The sequence below is a fragment of the Parasteatoda tepidariorum genome, chromosome 9, assembly GCF_043381705.1.
Source record: "Parasteatoda tepidariorum isolate YZ-2023 chromosome 9, CAS_Ptep_4.0, whole genome shotgun sequence".
NCBI classification, from domain to species: domain Eukaryota; kingdom Metazoa; phylum Arthropoda; class Arachnida; order Araneae; family Theridiidae; genus Parasteatoda; species Parasteatoda tepidariorum.
In genome coordinates this window covers 83,009,793-83,032,777 of record NC_092212.1, presented here as the reverse complement: position 1 = coordinate 83,032,777, position 22,985 = coordinate 83,009,793, and the positions used below count along the sequence as shown (strand labels likewise).

Sequence of the window (22,985 nt, the reverse complement as noted above, 5' to 3'; positions counted from 1 at the left end):
TCAGGGTACTAAAGTAAAAACTATACAACACTGAAATGTTTTACTCTATTATAAAATGAAAAAAATTAATTTTATTATTTGGAATTAATGTTCTAGTCATTGGTTAAATATTGCCGTTTTGTCATCCGGCATTTGAATAGTTAAAAAACATTTTGCTCACGGCATTTCAAAATTGAGTTTATGTTTTTTACCTTTCTATAAGGAGAAGATTAATTTTCAGAATATCTCATTGAAAAAAGGACATACAATATTTCTTTGCTTTGTTTCCATCAAATTTTCCTTTCATTTTTTTTGGACTAGTTTAAAGTGTTAAAAATCATAGATCAGGTTAGCTGCCAACACGAATAGGAAGAAAAAAAATGGAGCAGTTTTTACGAAATATAAATTTCAGTATAATTGTTGCATAATGTACTAAATATTTTACACATAGGGAATTTTGGGTATTTTTTTAGACATCAAAATAGAAATACTGCAATATTTTCCAGTTGATTAACAATAAACATACTTGAAATGCTATGTATTATGCTTAGTTATAATTTCGAATATTAATAGGCATTTAATTCATCAAAGATAGCTGTAGGATTGAACATTTAGCTGTAGGAACTGAACATTTTAAAACAAAAAAAGTTTTGAACTGATTTCTATAAATAATGTTCGTTTCATTATGTATTAGTAATGCTTATCAAGCAAGCAATAATCTGAACAAAAATTCTACTTCAATAGGGGTATTCATAGGAAACTTGATTAGGGAAACATTTTAGGGAATTTTCTAAAATGTACAAAAACTAGGCGAATTTTAATTAAACCAGTAGAAACTGGCAAATTTTAGTAGTTGGCAGTAGTTTTGCCAGTAGAGTAGTTTTGCCAAGGAAGAGTTGGCAGCTATGGATTAGTGTTGCATACAACAAAATCGTCAAATTACTGGTTAAAGGAGGTAATAAAAATATTTAATTTTCTCAAATTATGGAAATTTATTTTAACAGTTGACAATAGTTTGTTGTAAGTGAAGTGACTTGCTGTGTGAGTGTTAAGATATCATTTTCAAAAAGGCACATTTCTTAATGAAAGAGCTTTTGAAAAACCATCGTGATGTAAATAGTTCCTGACAAATGCTGCTAATTATTTAATAACATTTCATACAGTAAAAAAATTACATAAAATTAGCATAGAAATTAAACTTACCTTGGAGTAGGAGACACAGGACATTCAATTTGATACTGACTTTCATTTTTCTTTAAAATACTTTCAAAATGCAAAATCAAAGGTACATCTGAAAGAAAAGAAAAAAAAATAATCCAAAATTCTCCCAAATTTTAACATTTACATTAACATACTCTACAAAAAAATATTTAATATACATATATAAGAAATATTAACTTCTAAAACAAGTTCTAAGAGTGAAGTAGTTGAGATGTATTTTTGTAATTAAGGATTTTTTACTGCCTTTATTCGAATATTTTCTAGCAAAATGTACAGCATTTAAGAATGTAATACATTCATGGTAAATTCTGGAAAAAAGTCACTGAATTTTAAAAATTAATATCTGGTCATACATAATTTTCCTAAAAAATAAATTAATTTCTAGAATCTCAAAACATTTTTTTTTTTGAATTTACTCTTGACTTTCAGGAAATCAAGGATAATTAATTTAAATAAATTCATTCATAAGAATTAGGTTAACTTCTGTTCCTTTAAATGTCTATGTAATTCAACTTTTTTTTATTTAAGTAATACTTAAGTTTATTACAAGTGACATTATTTATGTTTCCCTATAAAAACTACTAAAAAAATTTTTTTAAAAATATAGTGCAGAAAAAAATACATCTCAACTGCCTCACCAAGAACATATTAGTTTTCGAAGTTAATGTTTCTTTGATATAAGGCAGAATTCTTTACTTATAAATGAGAAACTGTTATAATTTAATTCTATTTACGTTTTAAATGATAATCAGGGGGGATGATGGCAGATGAAAATTTTACATAAATTTGAATAGATTTATATACCCATATACGTTTAATATTTAACATAATTTTTTGAAATAACATTCATAATTAAATTACCTAATAACGCAGAATATCATACTTTTAGAGCAACTGATTCAAGAAAAAACTCAACTTCTTACAAAAATTGTGGTATTGGATTTTAAAATCTCGCAAATATGAATCCCGAAATTGGATATTACTAATGCGAAAGGACAAATTGCAATATTAAAATTTTTAAATCCCGTTAATACGAAACACAGTGCAAAATTTTAAATCACGTTAAAATGAATCACAATATTGGATTTTAAAATCGTGTTAGTGCGAATTGCTACATTCAGTTTAAAAAAAGCATAAATAGAAATGCAGATAATGAACTTATAAATCGTGTGATTAGGAATTGCTATGAAAGATTTGTAAATCGAGTGAATACGAATCGCAATGCGAATCTTTTGAATCAGGTATATATGAAAATTTATGTTTGTTAAAATCACGTGAATAAGAATAGCTATACTAGCAGATTCCGGGGCAGTTCCAAATATTCAAAAGGAGGAAAAAGAATCAAATTGGTGGAAGAAGCGAGTAAGACTCAATTCTTTAACTAATAAGAGGAAAAATGTATGTAAATGTCTCGTTAACAGAATTTAGAAAAAGCTTCAATATTTTGTTGGATTAAAAGCCCGGTTCGCGGAATGTCTTGAGATATGCGGAATTCTAAGATATTCAAGAAAAAATTGCATGCCCGCGTCTAGTTTTTAGACTCAGTAGATAGATAGGAAAAACTCGGAATCCTATCACCTCTGAATAACAGGAGGACAGAAAATATGGTAACCAAAAGACATATCTATAAACTGATTTAGACAAGATCTTTTGAATTTTTGATTAAATAAACTATTTCTTCAATTTCAAAACATATATAAATTATATTCATCAGAAAATTATATGTACCTTCAGTTTAATAATACTTTCATTTGAGGATATGTAATAAGCTTCTAATGGAAACAGTAGGTTAACGAAAAACAGTTATTAAAAAAAGGTTCATTTAAAAAATGCTTTTCTTAAAAGAAAAAAATTTGTAAACATTGTGGACAATTTATGGTATTATGTCAAGCCATTTGAAAGCGATGGGCTTTTTTCAAACTTTGTTGTCTCTTCATGAAGATTAAGATACTAGTCCTACACTGGTTTTACACCCTTAAAAACATCAGAATTAGTCCTTACTATCACAGGAAGTATAAAATCAACTGTTGACAACAAACATTATACAAGTTCTTACTTTTCTTTAATGGTTAAATAAATTTTATATAGATCTTGAGCATACAGCTTGATTCTTGGAACAAACTTTATTACTCAACTCTCAAATGGACTACTGATTATGGAATAGCATTCTTTCTTTTAGCTTTTACCTGATATTTCCTATCTTTTACCGTTGGAACAGCTTTTAGCAGGTTATTCAAACAATAAAAAAGGACGTGGCTTCGTCTTGTGTATCAGAAGTTTGAATTAACATTACATACATAAGGTCCTTTTTTGATTTAAAAAGAAATTAAAATAGGGCAATTAAAACGATTTACTTTTAGAAAATTCTTAATATTGACAGAAAATTGTAAATTATCTAAATATTGATATAACTATTTAAATGTTCTTAAAACAAAATTAACAAATATAACTTGATAAAGCATTTTTGAAATTTTTTTTCAAAATGAGTTCTTTGAAAATGGTACTCAATTACTTTATAATTGGCAACAAAAAAAAATTAAGAACTTGAATAAATACCTTATAAGCAGAGAGGCAAATAAACAAAATTTAGAAAATAAAAAAAAATCATTCACTTTCAGCAGATTATGTAATTAATGATTTTAAAAAAATTTCTTTTGATCTTTATTTTTATGCTTTTATTTTTAAATCTAAGATGAAAAATAGTGTGCAAGTGAAAAGAAAATCTGCGATAATCTTGAAAAAAAAATATTTTTATCTCTTTTCTCAAATCAGATGAAAGAGATGAGATTAATTTATAATTATAAAACTACACAATTCCACAAAAAATTACAAACTGCATATTTTTTCAGAAAATCACTGTATTTACAAAAATATGAAACAATGAGTCTAGTAGATAAGGTTATAGGATTGAACATGTATATAATTAGAAAAAGGACTAAGTTTGAACTATTAAATTTTGTGATTTTTATCTGAATTACTAATTAAAATTGAAAAGGGATCAAAAATCCTGCACTCTATAATTCTTTAATGGATTATATTAAAATCTGGAATATAAGTTTTAAAAAAACAGGATGTTCTGACTACACAGAAAAATCAGGAATACCATGACAAATAGGTCTAAAATATTTTCTTTCATCGGGATTGACAAAAGACAGTTGCAAACCATGAAACTTGAAAATTATACTGTATTTTAAAAAAAATAGTTGTATACAAGGAATATAAATTAAATCTAATCTAAGACATATGGGAAATAAAATTTACTTTTGTTTTAAAAGTAAATCTTTCAGAGCAGCGGTTCCAAAATTTTTCTGGCTATGGAACCCTATTTATTTGACCATTAGAGGTAGTAAGATTTTACAAATTAAGTTCATTAACAATAATAAATATTTTCATTAAAAAAAAACACTATTACTCATCTTAAAATTAGGTGTTATATTGCACAGAATTCACATTATCTGTTCTGAACATTATATTTGCTAAAAATGAGTAAAATAAGAAATATAATGGTTTTTATTAGGCTGAAAACTAAAATGAACTATTATAAATATTGAGAATGGTTATCAAAGACACAAACTTTTTTAATTGTTGAAATTAGTTACAGTATACTCTCAATATCTCAAAGTTGAAGGGACACTAGAAAAAGTAGAAAAATATATTCTAAAATATTACTGAAAAAAGTAGAGCCATGAAACGTAAGAATATCTACTATTAGATATGTATGTAATGATAGTTGACTATATGTCTAAATACAACAATAATTTTAATTTTTAAAGTAAGATAATAATGCATTAAATAGAAAAGAAGTGGTTTAAAATAAACTTACTTTGTGATTTTTTCTAAAAAATTAAACTTCTATTTTGAAAAAATTCGGCTTAACAAGGTTTTGAGAAGAAATTCTTCGACGTAGGAATTCAAATTAACATTAGGAGGATGCATAATGCCCAAAGGGGAAAAAAAAACTCTTGACAAATCAAGGTTTTTTGATATGATAGTTCAAGATATCGAGAGTGTACTGTATTTTCTTTCATTTAGAAAGTAAAATGGAAAGTACTATATTAATGCAATTATTATAATTATTATTTTACTTAAAAAAAATTTTTTTCACTGACAATTTAGTAGAACAATTTCATAAAAATAACTGAAATATTAAAGAAATAAGGATTTGATATAATTATTGGTTTGCAAAAAAAGTACTAGAGCTTTCCCTAACCCTTCCACAAAAACCTAAGGTCCTATGAAAAACCTTTTGAAAACAGTTGCTCCGATGCAGAAAAAAATGTAAATAAAAATTTTACAAAAATGACATTCCACTACAAAAACTTTTTTCAACAATGAAAAATAATAATTTCGTATAGATAATGATCCAGAATTTAGTGTTAATTAAGAAGATATAACATTTTGTGAATTGTTTCAAAGAAAACAAAAATAAGTTGGGAACAAAAATATATTATTCTAGTAAAACTACTTAAATGTTATTTGCACTAATGTCACAATATCTAAAACATTAGTAATAACCAGTTAAAAGCTTTATTTAAACCCTATACTGAATTACAAGTTTAAAAAAAGCCATTATCCCTAAGAGTCTATTGGCATCTAAGTTCACCCCAAGTGGATGCCAAAATCACGTGCGTACGAATATCACTGTCGCCAACCCTTGAAACGATGTTGCACAGCCTTCTGTTATCCCGCTTTCGTAAATCGTGTGAAATGAGGAAAACAAAAGTTATTGAATAATCAATTAACAACCAATTAATTAAAATGATATCTATAAAAATCTTAACGAACATACGCCTTTCTGCTCACATTCAAAGAAACTGAGGAAAGAATAATAAACATTGTTTCTGACAGATGACTTTCTTCTACAGCGAAGTAAAAACCCTATATCTAGCATTTGATTCGTTAAGGGTATGTCAGCATAAGATGTGCCTTTTTTAGTAGTCCAATGAAATCCAATGCTCATGCAAATTTCATAAAGCTGTTGCTTTTTCAAGAATGTTCTCCGTATTTATCGAAATATGTTGCCAAATCTAGGATTCCAGCAAGACTATGAAACTATAACAATTTTTTAATAATTCTTTGATATATTTCGTAAAAGATAGCGCAAACTAAATTTCTGTCTGAATTTCTATCCAAATCTTTCAGAGAGTAACTTTCTCTAGCAGGGTTGCCACTGAAATCTGGAAGTAAAGAAATCCATGTTTCTCCTATTGTACAGATTACACACAATATAAAGATAAAACACAATTATAGGCTCATGTGAGAGCTACATTATGGTAACTATAGTAGTTTTAATTGCTAGAACAGTTCTACAGGAATTGTTTATAGGTGCAAAACAAGTGATCGAGCAGGTAGTGTGCCTGACTGCAAAATCAATGATACGAGGGTTGCTATTTATATTTCTGGCCTTGGCAACAGTAAGTGTTCCTAGGCGACCGCAGACGATTTGTTTCGAAAGTTTGATATTTTTAAACATAAATTCAGCAGGCGATTTACCATTATAGCTTCATTTGTGTTGACAGTAAATTGAAAAGTTCTTTTCCTTCAAGAAATGGAATTGAATCGTGAACATTTTCGTGCCATTATTTTTTATAACTTTCGGCGTGGATTGTCAAGACAAGAGTGCTTCGATGAACTTAATTCTTTATTCAGCGATAAAGCACCATCCTACAGCACTGTAAAAAATTCGTATAACGAATTTAATCAGGGTCGATGTTCCATCCAGGACGAATCCCGTGCAGGTCGTCCAAAATCTGACCGTGCAGGTCGTTGTGCTAGAAAAGAGCGATGTTGTGCGTGAACTGATAAAGCAAGATCATCATGTGACATACCGTGAGATAGAGGTGTCTTTAGACATTAGTATGACTAGCATCAATAAAATATTGCATGAACATTTGAGTGTAAAAAAATTTTGCTCGCGTTGGACCCCGCATAATCTGACAAAGGCTCAAAAAAAGGCTCGTGTCGATTGGTGCAAGGAAATGTTGGAAAAATACGTTCAAGGTACATCAAAGGCTGTGTATAACATCTACACAGGTGACGAATCATGGATCTATGCATATGAGCCGGAAACAAAACAGCAATCAACTGTATGGGTCTTCCAAGACGAGGCAAAACCAACAAAAGTTGTTCGAGGAAGAAGCACATCGAAACAAATGATTGCCTGTTTCTTCAGCATTAACGGTCATGTGGCAACAGTGGCGTTAGAGCAGCGCAGGACGTTCAATTTTGAATGGTACACGACCATTTGTTTTCCAAAAGTCATCGGAGAAATTCGAAAAATGCAGAAGAACAGGCGATTCATTCATCATGACAATGCGAGCTCTCACACATCGATACATTCAAAACGCATGTTTTGGAGTTACCTCAATCGGACTGGAAAAAGTGCTTTGAAAATTGGTTCAAATGCATGCAAAAGTGTATTGATCATCATGGAGAATATTTTGAAAAATAAAACCAATTTCGATCCTACTTATTTGTTTTTTCATTATTAGGCCAGAAATATAAATAGCAACCCTCGTCGTGAGTGTCATGTTGATATATATGTCGGTTACCTGTAAATATCATTTGAAATTAATGGTCCTACGACAAACGATCGATAGATGTTCTACTGTAGTAATTAAATGCTCTTTTTCAAATGAACTACAGTCAAACCAGAGCCAACTCCCGGATATAGTGAACAAAATGTTTGTTCCCGTGCCTTGCTATACACACATATTATTTTTTGTGGATACAGTGAACCAAAAGAGAGGAAATTGGATATTATAAACTTTTTTCTGTCTTCGACTGATTTTTTCCTTTCTTAATTTCGACATAAAATACATATACCGATTTATAAAACCACCTATTGAGTGGAATGCAACCATAAGCATTTTTTTCTTGTTTGCTTCTTCTATCACAGTTTCCCATCCTTAAAGTTTTTGTACACAAGATGAAGAGAAATAAAAGTTAACACATTTTTTGCTACTAGTTTTTGTTCGTCAAATAATATTCTTGAGTAAACTTCACAAAGCTTTTGTTGCGATCCAATTGGTACTACCAACACATTCTGGCACAAGCCATAATGATGCAACTGATAATTGCTAAAGACAAAGAATAATATAACTTCCAAAATTCGTTAGCAAAACTAAAGCAATTAACTTCAACTATCACAAAATGAAAAAAGTGTAAAGGTATGTGAGAAAAAGGTAGGTTTGGGCTTTGGTTAACATATATATATAATATACAAGAACATGTGAACACCATTCATGGGAAATCAGTAATAATTGTTAAAATTGCCTAATTTACCATGTAAACAATATTTTTCCACGATTTGGAAAATTTTTCAGTATTATCCTCTATAAACGAAAAATGGTTAAAATTCCCTATTGTGCCAAGCAAGCAATATTTGTGAACATTGCAGAAAAAAATTGAGGGGGGGAAAAAATTCCTTAATCTTTACCAGTAAGTAAATCTTGCAGAAATTAATATAATTTATTTTTTGCTTTGTCCAGTAGCTTTATATCAAATTAGTTTCATGACTAATTAATATCGCGATATTTAAGAGATAATTATAACTGATTGCAATAAGTTTTTAATCGAGATTTTGTGTTCACAGAAAACTTCTCATTTCATCCTATTCTGATTAACATCAGTACACAAATAATTAAGGTCCTTTACTGTATTTTAACCAATACTACTGTACAGAAAATTGCATTCATAACCTTTATCAGAAATACAATGGGATTTTAAATTTAGGATTACACAAAAATTAGGTGTGAATTAAAAAAATTTCTAAGAAATGATACCTACATGTTTAATTTAGAACAGAAAAACAAAGAAATTGAGTTAATAGTTCTATAAATGGCCTTTTTCAGAATTTTTTTAATTAGATATACAGTCAAACCCTGCTATAGTGAACAAAATGTTCACTCCCGTGCCTTGCTGTAATATTATTTTCTGTTGATATAGTGAATAAAAAAAAAAGAGAGGAAGTTGGATATTATGAATTTTTTTCTGTCTTTGACTGATTTATTTTCTTAATTTTTTTGTCAGATTGAAATTTTTAGTCTAAGCTGATGAATTTGTTAAGCAATTTGGTGAGACTACTTTCATGTGCTTGAATGGCTGGTTAGACAGGCTGGTTTAAAAACTGGAATAACATAAATTCAGGAAACATTATCAAGAGCCGAGAAGTGTTTCCACATCTGATGTTGAGGATTGCTTATCAGCTAAAGATTACTATTTTTTTTTGTACGCAAAACAAAGTAATAAAAAATATAAGTTAATACATTTTTTGTTACTGCGTATTATTTTTCAGTCATTTTTGTATATCATTTTATTTGTTATTTATTTAAATAATGCGTAATAAAGGGGGGATTTTGAAACAATTAGTTAAAATTGTGGATGTTGTTAAAGTCCCGGTTATAGTGAAGTGAACTAAAATTTCAGTCCCTTGAAGATTCACTATAGCGGGGTTTGACTGTATTTCCACAGAAGTAGTTTGTTAAATAGTGAAAAATTTTAAAGACAACTTGACCATAGTTATTACACTAACTATTTAAGCTTTTAACACTATTATTAATCATTAGGATAAAAAAATGTTTTTTTCTCATGCCACACAATTATGCAAATTATGATTTTGCACTGTCCTCTGGAGGATGAACATGAAACCAACATTTATCCTTACCTTTTTGATAAGAAAGGAGTGGATGGAAATGTGAATCCAATAGTGAGACTCTGTCAAGAAGAGGCATGGTATAGGGATCAATGCTTTGGACACACTGATATCTCCCCATGCAGAGCACGCATGGCAATACACCTTCTAAGCAACTGCACTGGCACCCCATGGTGGAAAGTTTGGCAAGCTTGTTGTTTTTTGAGTACAGACCAGGCGCCACAACAATGTCACGCTTCTGGAAAGCGGACACGTTCAATGCTCTAGTCCTACTGCATTGCTCACATGAGTCTTCATTCAAAGAGGTTTCAACAGAACTAGTTTTGAGCCCAATATGGGCTACATTAACCTTACTATGACTACTATCTAAGTACCCGTTTACTGGTCCAGTTAAACTCTTAACTTTCTTAGGTGGAGTTTCTGGGCTTGCGTCAGAGCTTAATGCACTCTTAGAAGTTGCAAGTTCCTCTTCGAAACAGATATCCCCCAGTGAAGAAGATATTTTCTGCAAAGCGCTGCTAGCAGTTCTGAGTTGATTCTCGAGCTCGTGAATGCGTGCAATGAGCCAGGTTGATCTACAAGTCAGCGCTGCGCGGTTCTTCATAAATTTCCATAGCGTCATCTTGTGACTATAAGAACAAGATTTTGATTGTGTTCAGTTTTTGAAATTTACTAAAAATATAGGCAAAATATAGCCACAATCGTAAAAGGTATTGAAAAATTAAAATACACTTTTTATACTTCTTTTTATATATAAAATGTATTAAAGAAAAAATATTTAAAAACAAATACAATTTCAATTAAATTATGTATGGCTGCTCATAAGAAGCCATTTTAACATAATTGTCACACATAACCATGTATTGTATTATAAAGTACAGAATTTTCAGACCAGTCACAAAACACACTTTTCAGTTTCTGACAATGTGGTGTTACAATAATTAATTTACGTCATAAAAACCTAAATGCTTAGAAAAATTTATAAAGAAAAATACAGTGAAACCTCCAGAAAAGACCACCTCTATGTAGCAACCACTTCTCGGAGGCGAAGAATTTTTTCCATAGACTTAGTGTTGAAGAAAGCCTTTTAGGAGAGACCATAAAACTGTCTCCCAGCGACCGGCGAACTTCGGCACCAAATACGAAAAAGGTCAAATAATGAAATAAAAATATATCAAAACAAATAAGTTATAAATATAACTTACAAATAAAAAAAAGTTATAAGTTACAAATAAAAATGTACTCAAAATAGTTATGTGACCCTGTTATTAAGAGAGCTCTTCGATGATATCTCATCCTGCAGTTACTAAAATTGCATTAACGACAATGATTTACTTTTAGAGTCAAAAGTAAAATTAGAAAAGAAAGCGTCTAAAACAAACCTCTTCTCATCTTTTAAACCTAACCAATTTTTACAATAAAAAATTGAAAATTTAAACAAAAAACATAGTTGTTCATTTATTTAAAATAGCTTTATTCTTAACAATTGGTAAAATTTTTATACGCATATTGATATCAGTCGGGGGTCGCTTATTATAAACGCTAAATTTTATTCATAAATCCGACTTGACACCAACAGAAGTGGCACTTCTGCACCAAGAAAATGACATTGGCTGAAATTAAAATAGTTTGTGAAAAATCATATAACTTTAATAACAATTTTGAAGTCAATGGAGGTAACCTCTAAGAACGACCAAACTCCATTAACCATCATTTTACTGTGGGAAGAAGATTGGCCACACCAGAGAGGTTTCACTGTTCAGAGAGGTTTATACTATATCTTTTTATGTATTTATTATTATATATTATAAAACAAACACATTTGATATATAGTCTGTATAAACAAAGAACTCTTGACAAAGTCTAAGGTCACCTGCTGTTATAATGGAAACATGAAATGGAACATGGAAGCTCCCCTCTTTGAAATAGACGTTATGTAACATGTGTATTTCAAAGAGGAGAGCTTTGCAATAGTAGACTGCTCCCTCTTTTCTTGTCTACCCAATCCAAAATCTGTCATATATATTGACCAAGCACCATTAATTAAAAAAAATTAAACTCTGTAATGGGAATGACAGCAACTGTTGAAAATGAATAGCAAGCGAAGTTCTTAACACAGACTAAATATGGATTAAAACAGTTTTACTGACATATAATGCTAACAAAACTGGTTTAAGAAAATTTAAATATTTTAAACATTTACTAAAATGATATTTTTTGTTCACTTAACTCAAATTCAATTAAAAAGTATGCGTCTTAATCTTTTTATTATGCAATGATATTTATGATGTAAATATATTAATACTATCAGATTTATTACTATTTAAAGAAGTGTTTTAATTAAAACAACAATAAGACATTTCAACAAAAGGAAGAAATTACAGAATACAGGAATGAGAAAAATCAAAAAAGGAAACAAGCTGTTTTTAGTTAAGAGTTACATAGGACTGAGTAACAAAAAATATTGATAAGTCAAATTTGACGACTTTGTACAACGATAATTAATAATGAAATTAGGTATTTAAAAAAAAAGATTCAAATCTTATGAAACAAAAATGTCTATATCACAGTCTACAGGTTGTAATAGCATAATTGCAGTATTTTGTAATTGCTGCATAATATTAGAAAGGGTAAATTTACTACCGTTTAGCAGTACCTTCGAAAATTCAACTTTAGGAAAAATGGCTGTTTCGCAAAATACTTTAAAAGAAGTTCTCGTGCAAACCCTGTTCTCGTCGCAATCTATGGAAAAGAGCTTTTTTGCCAACTGTCTTTTACGAAAAGGTAGCATGTTTTGTCAGATAGCACGCACCATGTGGTAAGCCTAATTGGTTGCTCACGCCATATCAAAGCGAGCCTTTTTCCCTCTGAGTTGAAAATGAAACAGGAAGTCAAAATACGAACATTATTCTAAACATTATCTCAAACACTATTGTAAATTTATTTTACAAACCCTTATTTCTTCTGAAACATTTTCTTCTCTGAGAAATTGTTTTTGTATGATCTAGTCGAAAATGCATAATGAAAATAACTTTTAGTGCTAGTACTGTTAAATGAATGTTTTTATAAAATTCAAATCGAAATTTAACTATGGGCAATGATTTTTAAATTTGGGTACAATTTTAGGCCCAAGATTTCACAACAGCAAAATTATTTTTGAATATATGGGGAAAAATATATAGAAATTTACCAGTCATAAATAGTTTTTATTTGTAGTTATAATTTTCAGAAATATTTTCTTACTTAACCATATTCTTCTGTTGATTTTTTAATAGGATAATTTTTAATTTTCACAAATTCTGTCTAAATTTTCACAAAATAAGTACCTTTCAAAAAAATTTAGATCCCTATTAGATATACTGTAAATATGCATTCATGTTGCAGAGTTCTCCATAGGAATAAAAAAGGAAAGGAGCTTCTTCGGGTACTTTGAAACGGCACTGTGCTAGCTAACTCATGAAAATGTGTAATATCACATAATAACTTTTCACTTATTATCTAAATAAGAGAAAAATTTGTAGTTTATAAATAATAATTAAAGGAAAGCTAAGAAAGAATTTCTATGCAAACATTCAAAAAAAAAAATTACAAAATTATTTTTTAATCAACAGTTTAAAAAAATTTTTCTACGATTTTTACTGAAAATAATTGGTTCCTTTTGGCTTGATTTCCTTATAAAAACTTAACTAGTTAGAATAATCCTAAAAGTAAATATTTGTAATAGTAATCAGAATTAAACCTGTAAACACAAATTGTATTTTAATTATATTGATTTTTCTTAAAAATGGAATATGAATAAAAAGGCAGTGCTTTAAGGAATGGTGACTTATTTTTGTATAAAAAGAGCATATTTATAGGGATCAAAGGGTAAGTAGGGGACAAGCCGCCTATTTAAAAACAATCATGGAAAACATGGATCAATTACTTTGGAAAGTTCATTCGAGGCAGAAATCACTTATCGATTGGACTTTACACAATCTACCCGACTTTCCAAGCTTGTTTCACTAAGTTCTTCTGGAGTTATGTGTTGAATGAGCTCTTTTAATATCTTATATCGTTTTGGAGAAGCACTTCATAAAACAAACAGACGTTGAATGATCCCAAATAAAGATACTTTTTACTGATTGCGCTGCAGCATCACCAACAACCAAATTCAACAAATGACATCCAACAAGGACTGAATAATGCTCTAGGATACTAACGGATGATTCTTGCTTTAACACCTTCCCTGACATATTTGACCCATTGTCACATCCTTGACACAGACCGTTTCTCACGTCAATAACGCTTTTCTTCCTCTCTTCCAAAACTAAATCAGTTTAAGCTTCGCCGTAGTATGTTCAGCCTCTCGATATGTTTAGAAATGTTCTTTTATCATTTCATTTTTAGAGTTGACGAATCGAATAACAAAACACAATTGTAATTGTTATACGTGATAGATGTCACGATATCGAATCCACCAAAATTTTTCTGCAGATATGCAGTTTCAATGCCACATCAACGGTTATGGACAAGATATGTATTGGAAACGTGGATGAAACCTTCCCGACATGCTATGACACTAATTACGTGTCATATGATTAAATATGAAACAGAATTAATTATAGTACAAATTGAAAGAAGTGAAAATCTGGAGTACAAGATCCAAAGACTTATCACTGTTTCAGTGTGCATTGCTACAGATGGCAATAGATTATATTCCTACTTAATTAGAAATAGGAAATTAATGAGCGGACCAAGATTTTATTAAAGACACCCAATTTTAGTAAGTGCCCAATTAACCACTAGATGGCTGTTGGATTTCGTGGTTACTTTTGTTACATGTATTGAGATGTTTCACATCGATTTACTTTTACTTATGAGCTTTTTATTTTAAATTGAAAAAATTTTTATTGCTGAAAAAAAAACTACTCTTTATAATTAAACTGGAAAAACTTTTAATAATTGTTTTATGGAATGGTGATTTAAAAATATGGTTTCTTTTTTTTACCTAAAAAGGACATGAAGCATTTACAAATTTAATGATTATACATCAATACTATGTAAAAAAAATTGCAAATTATACATTTTTTTCTTAAATAGGAAGGTCAACTTCCTATTTATCACAGTAACAAAAAAGTTTTAAACATATTTATTATGATGGATATTTCGGAATCTATATGGTGGATATTTTTGCATCTATATGGAGATTTTTGAAGAATATTAATAAAAAAATACTATTACAGCATTCATACTAAATTTCGGAAAAAAAAAAAATTTCTCTGACTTTTCCAGGTACATCAGGTAAATTTTAATCAATTCAACCAAACAATATTTCATCTGAAAACTTAGACCTTTTTATTTGCAATGCCAAATATTACATTTTCTGAACAAAAACATTATAAAATGAGAATGGAAACATTCCTCTAAAAAGTTGAATTTTATAAAGTAATTGTATTAGATGTTAGAATTATTTAGCTCGAATCTCAATAACTGATTACTGTTATTGACAACTCTAAGAATGCTTATTTCCAGGTAAGACATAGAAACTTTCTGGTTTTTGTAGAAAATTGCAACTTCCCCTGTTTTTTAAGATTAATTTTTACCCCCATGGAAGCCTTTTTAAATTTTCACTTACTCTTGTTACAATTAAATTGACCCTTTTAATCATGATACTAATTTTTTTTTATTTTGGCATAGTTAACTGAACAAAAGATTCCCGAGTGCCACCTTTTTTAATTAATATTTTATTGTTTTACTTTTTAGGTTGGAAATATTACTTTTAAGGGTTTATGTACTATTTTTGTCATTCCCCTTCAAGCTTCATTATCATGTAGTACAGTTGCGCCAAAGGCGAAATACTGTTCCCGCTTTTTTACTCTTGTTTCATACCTCACTAAAGAAACAAAATCAGAGTCTACACTTTAAGCAGAGCTCATTCTAAGCAGAAAAAAGGGCAGGGTGCAAAAGTTTAAAAAAAGGGCATTATTATTCTAAAAAGGCAATAATTTCATGTTCTATTACGAACACAAATTCTTTACACATTCTATTAAAAAACATTGTCAATTAGTAAATGAATTCTTTTTATTACTTAATTAAATGTAGCAATGCAATCATTAATTACTTATTTTCATTAATAAATTAACATATATATCAAGTTAATGAGCTACTTAGCTTAGTAATTTACTTAAAATGCATGCATCAATAAAATAATAAATTAATTTTTTTAAGTGTCTGTAGTTATGATTAAATAATTAAAATGATTAATAATAATTATGATTTAATGATAGTGGAAGTAACTGCAAACTTTCTAAGACAAGTGCAACAATGGGNCCAGAAATATCTCGGATCAGTATCGTTTAATATATTTTCAAAAAGCGAAAGAGAACAGTTCTAGGCAAATATTGACGGAAATTTGGGACTTATAAAAACTACTTGGGATTTATAAAAACTACTGAAAACTACTAAAAATTGGGATTTATAAAAGCTACTTGGAAATTAATACCAATAATAGCCGGAAATACAATCGAAACACTACACGGACTCTCGTTTTTATTGACAGAAATTGAGTACGTCAAAAGTGATTATTTAAATGTGATATTAAAATTTTACGCGGCGAAATAATATCTGCAGAAATAAGCAGAATTTTAAATTCGGAATTTGGTAGTAACTAGAGATAAAAACGATGACTTTGTCCTATTAAAAGTAAATAATCAAATAAGTGAGGAGTTTCATTTGTAATAAAATTGCATAAAAAAAATAAATTCGGATGTGATTTTTCTTTAAAAATGTGAAAACTTGTAGCAACAACTGTCTGAATATCGATTGAAACACAGCATAGATAGATTCATGAGGATATCCGTGCAAACCAAGTAGGACGTCTAAGCGTGATTTCTTGAATCTGAGATTCGAACTTTGCATACCACAAAACCAGAATATTTGTTTGTTTTTTTTAAAAAAAAAACCTGAGAGAAAAAAAGCCGAATAATAATTGAACAATGATAGACATAGAGATTTTTAAAAAAAAAACAAGTAAAAATACAGCGATAAAGTGATAACTCAAATACCAACTAAAATCTTCATGTGTGTGTAATATATTAAAATTAAAAATAATAAAAAACATTCGAAGAATTCCAACAGAAAACTTTACATTTTTACTTTATCAATCTCAAATGAGCATCATTTCGAAGAAAAAATTTTTTGAAAATTTCTGCAGAAGAGAAAACAAAAATTTACTTTCCAAATTTACTGCCAACCGAGGACCACATGCGGCCCTCCGACCGTTGATGTGCGGCCCGCAAGAGCTCTTGAATGCAAGATTTTTTTATTTTTTTACAGTTAAAATTTAGAATCTTTTAAATTTCTCTTCACAAAATATTGAATCATAATATGTACCATAATAGTTAATTTTTGCTTAAACCCTATAAATCTGCTTTAAAATATTTAGTTCAGATTTATATTACTCATTAAAATACGAATGTATGTTGTTTTTCTTTACGCATTTAAAACATTCTTAAAACTTTTCAAGCTTTTAAGAGTAAAAGCAGAAACATTTTCATAAATAGGCTGAAATGCAAGCAACTTTTATGACATTGTAATTACTAGTTCAAAAGGGTCTTAAAAATATTCTTTTAAAACAAAAATATGTTATAGAGGGTAGAAATTAAATTTAGAAAATTAAAATTAGCATTAACAAAATAATTGTAATGATTTGTTGACAAACTTTGCTATTATCGATTTGTAAGGAAAATGTGTGATTGGTTGGCTTTGCTGAGAAAAAAATAATTCAGAGATTTTATTGGGAGTACAAAAGCTTTCAGAAAAAGAGTGCAATACAAAATCCATTGTTATTAAATTATAACCAACTAATTTTCAGAGAATTTTGTAAAGTTGAAATACCCATAGAATTCTTGTCCTGGTGTTTTATTTAAATAAAATCACAACAAATTATGTCCTTCAAAAATGTTTAGGAGGACCTTTGTGATGGGTCTATTTTCATAATAATATTTTGTGACGGGTCTGTTTTTATTAATAAATTTTTTTTAGGATCCAATAATGGACCTATATTTTTTTTTAAATTAACCCTTGAAGATCATGAATCTTTAATATTTAGAGAGAAAAAAAGCTGAAAAATATAAACAGTGAGTAAAGTAACTTACGCTGAATCATTCTTCGGTTCCTCCAACTCACATTCACTATCTGAGCTTTCAGTCAAGTCTGAATCAACCCACATTAATTCTTTCTTAATGCTGCCCAATAACTCTGTACTCGTATGCATAATATCAGCAACATCCTCAGGGCTGAAAACCAGCCCTGCATCACTCGAAGAGCCATCCACACCCGACGATGACAAGAGAGATTGATTTGGGAGTAAATTTCCAGTAGAATCGGAAGATTCGAGCTTCCGAACCAAGTTCACGAGAGCAGCTGTAGACATGCTCTTGACTTCTTCATTTTGCAACAATTCAGATTTTCTATCACTCATTTCTTTACTAGATTTGATCGGCCTTTTCAACTGTCTCTGGCATGGAATACCCAATTTATCTTGATACGTTTTTACAAGTTCACCTATTTCTTTTTTGGAATATGCACTTATACAGATGCGAACCAGCAATTCAGATTTTTCGATCGCAGCCTGTATTCTATCCAAACTATCGTTAAAATTATCACCTAATAAAGCTTTGCGATCTATAGGGCACTGACAATGATCTTTCTTTTTAGGCACCTTTTTTCTACATCTTTGAGGCCTAGCGGTCCGGGACAAAGGAGTCACTTGTGCATTTGGAAGCGTTGATTGCAGCTTTGTTGCCTCAGACGTAAATGAAGATGCAACAAAGTCACTTGGATTAAAGATAAGGTTTTCAAAGCGGGAAATAGAACCAGGACATGCATTTTCAATTTTTGATGATGAAGAGTTACTTAAAAGATTAAAATGGTTACTGGATGATACCGGACTTTCAGATGATGGGTTGATATATGTCGTATGAGGGATCAGAGGAACAATGCAGGGTTTTTCAATAAAACTTTGAGAAGAATTCAACTGACCAGCAGGATCAGAAAGCGCTGTCTCAATAGATGAATCTATCACTGCACATTCTGGGTCTGTTAATGTAACAGGCAAATTTAAATTTATATCTTCAGAGATTAATGGTACATTAACACCTTCAGATAATGTCATAATACTGCATTTATCAGCAACTGTACATGCAATAACATCCCCTCCAGTACTAGATAACTGTTCAGGGACTGTACATGCAACTGGAAGAGTAACATCCCCCCCAGAATTAGAAAATTGTTCAGGGACAGTACACGCTGTATCCCCTTCAGAATTTGGTTCAGAAACTGTGCAAATTTCTGAATCACGGCTAGAGGATGATACATCCTCTGATGATGGTGCTATGCATGTTATATCTGTGAAAGACCCAGTTTCCAAAATAGAATTTGTGGAATGGGGCAAATCGGGAGAACTCTCCCCCACTTCAGGAGTGGAAGGATTACTTTTATCCCTAGGTGAGAATTGAGTTATGCGATTCACTTTTTTCATGCTATGCAAGCTGAGTGAGGCATTCGTTCTGGCTAAACCCATATTTTTTTGAGAACTATTTTTGTTCATTGTATATTTCAATCTAACCTTATCTGCAACGGCAAGAGTAACACTCGTACCATGCCATGCTTCTCTTTCGGTCTCGGCATTTACTTCGCCGCCGTTTTGAAGGTCAGAAGGGGGATGCGGAGCTTTAAAACAACATCCAGGACTGTTGTTTTTCAATTGAGTTCGGAACCATGTTTTATGAATATAGGCTTTTCGCCTGTTATTAAGTAAACAGGCGAATTTGCTGGAGAGTTTAGGAAGATTGACTTCGATATACTTGTCCTTCCTGTTATATGGGGTCGCCGTTTTTAAATCACAAAACGGTTCCGATATAACAACAGGAAGACAATCAGCTCGCCTATCCGCCTTCGTAAGGGCGGGTGCCATAACGGCTAAGCAACATACCCTAAGCGAAGCCGGTGACAACATGCAAATGAGGATCCCATTGAATCACCGGTTAACTAGGGTCGCTTACGCAAATCACCGTTCCCATGATGCAACAGCGAATATTAAAAACAAAGAAAACTTAGATAATACTATCATCCAGTCAATTAACAAATTTAGTTTGTATATAATTTAACATTTGTTGTTACGCCAACGCCTTGAAATGGCGCCATATCCTAATGAAGCCACGTGATCTATAACAACACAATAGATTTATAACAGACTGCTGGTCCTGAAAGCACACACAACGATTAAGTGGTAGATAAATCTTTGAAAAACTAAAGCACACAAATCAATGGTATAAATAACTATCACATAATACCGATCCAAATATCAAACGGACGCTCAATTATATAAGAACAAAAAGTTACCACGTGATACAGATGCACTATAGTAATGGTCCCCAAAAACTGCGTATATTGCACTAGCAGAAATTAACTTGTCATTCCAAGCTGGAAATCATAGTAATCCAAAGATAAAGCAGATAGAAATGTGAAAATATCCTTATGGCACTATATCCAAGGCATAAAGATGTCAGAAGACCACTCACTTAACCAAAATAAAGCTCGTCACCGTAATGGCCGCCATTACAATCTTGGTTACAAAAAAATTTGCGCTTTCCTACGCTTCTCGTCGTTCTAACACTGCGTGACGTCATTCCTGCAATCTGATTGGACCTTTCGAAAGCTTCTCCATCTGCTTGCCAAATACAAAGGCCTTTCCAGAAAAAATTTAATAGACATTTTATATTACTTTGCGCTGCGCCCTCAGAATTAAAAAATATATAAATAAAAGTGGAAGTAAATCCACGCAATTTTTTTCGCGAATGGTTCGTTTTCGAAATTTGTTTTTTTCGCGAACTGGAGAATCATTTTAATTATTTTATCATTGTTACATCAAAAATAAATAAATATTAAAATCAAGTAATAAAATGCGTGGGTTTTTTTTCCCAATCACAATTCAAGCGATTAGAAATTATAAATCATATGTTTAAGTCGTGTATTAATATTTATGTAACTTTAATTTCATATGAATATTTCATTATAAAGATTTAATATAAATAGCGGTTGATAGAATATATTTTTTCTTTGATTATCAGTAAATCATTCTTCCGATAACTTCTTTTCTAAACTACTGAGACTGAAACATTTCCATTCTCATAAAATAAATTACATTAATAATAAGTAAATACTATTAATAATAAATAAATAATACTCACTGATAAATAAATAACATAATACAAAAATTAATATTGTATTGTTTATTATATCAATATTCGAAACAGTTAAAAAATTATTTAATTCAAATTTAATTAATTAAAATTGATTCAAATCAAAAGATTAAAATCAATGATTTTTAATCACGATTTTATCATTGTTTTATAATCATTTAAGTATAAAAATAATTATTAAGATTATTTGTTTAATTTATAAAAAAAAGTTTAGTTCTCTAAATCAATAAAATATTTTTAAACAAAAATTAAGCAAGCTAAGAAGCAGGCATGTGACATATTTATTTATAGGTTTTTTCAAAATAAAAGAACAAAGATACATATTATAGTAATTAATTATATAAATTATAATTTCCTAAATATCTTTAAAAAGAGATTTAATAACTTGGAAAACTTTTAAACTTAACTTGCTCTATGTTTTTACTCAATAATTCAAATTTAAAAAAAAAAAAATGCCATAAAAGTTGTTGTTTTTTTTAAAAAAAAAAGTCTGATTATTTTTATTTAATTAATTAATTTTTTTTTTAAAAAAAAAAGATGGAAAATAGAGGTATGTTTACAGCATTGACTTCTTTTACTTAAAGTGTCCTTTATTTCACTGAAAAATAATTATTAATAAACTTATTGATGTATCTAAAAAATGAAATTTTATTTATATATATGTTTATAAAATGCTCGTAATTTTAACTTATTTGCAAGCATATGCTTAAAACGGATATTTTAAAACACTATTTCGTTTTGTGCATACTATTTCATTTGATCTTGTTCTCTTATTGTTTTGGTTTAATGATTCATTTTCTTCCCTTTGACTATATTTTTGTTTCGGTTTAGGAATCGATGTCATATTGATTTTTCGAATAAAACAGAAAAGTACTTCGTCAAATTTCATTAATTCTTATTCTCTAAAATCTACGAAATTCAACCATTGTGTTTTAGTTAGTACTTTAAAAGGGCTTCTCCTATCGATATTTACCACACGACGCAAATCACAAGTATTAAAAAAATTAAGAAAAAATAAATAAATAAAATTGAAAAAAAACAACAACTGTGAATTGGTGCATTCCTGAAGAACAGAACACATAATATGTATATAGTTAATTACAAATACACAATTAAACGATCTGAGAAAAAATAATAAATTTAACATTAAATACGGATAATTTTTAAACATGCATTACTTAAAAAAAATATTCTTTTTAATTAAAGAGCAAGTCATAGTTTTAATAAATTCCTAACTAGAAGAATTAAAACCAACATTTTCAATATTTTTGAGTATTTACCAAGAGTAATGTGAAAATTGTTTAAAAAACTAACAATAGTTATTACTATTATTGTTTTACAATTTTCACAATAGTTATTATAATAATAGTTATTATAAATAATTATTAAAAATAATAATAGTTATTATTATTATTTTTTTACAATTTTCACTTAACTCTTGGTAAATAATTGAAAGTGTTGGTTCTAATTTTTTTCAGTTAGGAATTTATTAAAACTATTAATTAAAATAATTTATGACTCCTTCTTTAATTGAAAAAAAATCCTTTTCTTTTTTTTTAAATAATGCATGTTAAAAAAATATGTTTTAATGGATAAGTGATAAAACATTATGCGACGATTAAAAAATTACATTCATTTACGTTTCCTGGAATAACATTTAAAACGAAAGTTGAAATGAAAGCGGAATATTCCATTCAAAAGGTCATAAAAAAATGATTATAATAATGGTTGGTATTCTATTTTCGTATTTCCAGAGTTTCTCTTCAACTACACTAAGTAACAGCTGGTAAGAGGAGTCCTTCGGCACCATTGCTCTTTTCGCATTTAGCAGCAATTAGCTTTTCAAAGTAATCTTCTGGTATAAGCAGAGCTCGACTAAGCCAGGG

General features: G+C 29.5%; 1 protein-coding gene across 1 annotated transcript in view; it reads right to left on the bottom strand.

Moving 5' to 3' along the window:
• Window positions 1–20,518, bottom strand: part of LOC107448778 (non-specific lethal 1) — a 46,218-nt gene extending 25,700 nt beyond the window's left edge. Inside the window, exons 1-3 of the mRNA XM_016064107.3 lie at window positions 17,992–20,518; window positions 9,866–10,482; window positions 1,183–1,270 (exon numbers count right to left, since the gene is read on the bottom strand). Coding sequence (XP_015919593.2) covers window positions 1,183–1,270; window positions 9,866–10,482; window positions 17,992–19,853 — 2,567 coding nt within the window. The 5' untranslated portion in view covers window positions 19,854–20,518. The remainder of the gene's footprint in view (window positions 1–1,182; window positions 1,271–9,865; window positions 10,483–17,991) is intronic.
• Window positions 20,519–22,985: the final 2,467 nt, after the last annotated feature.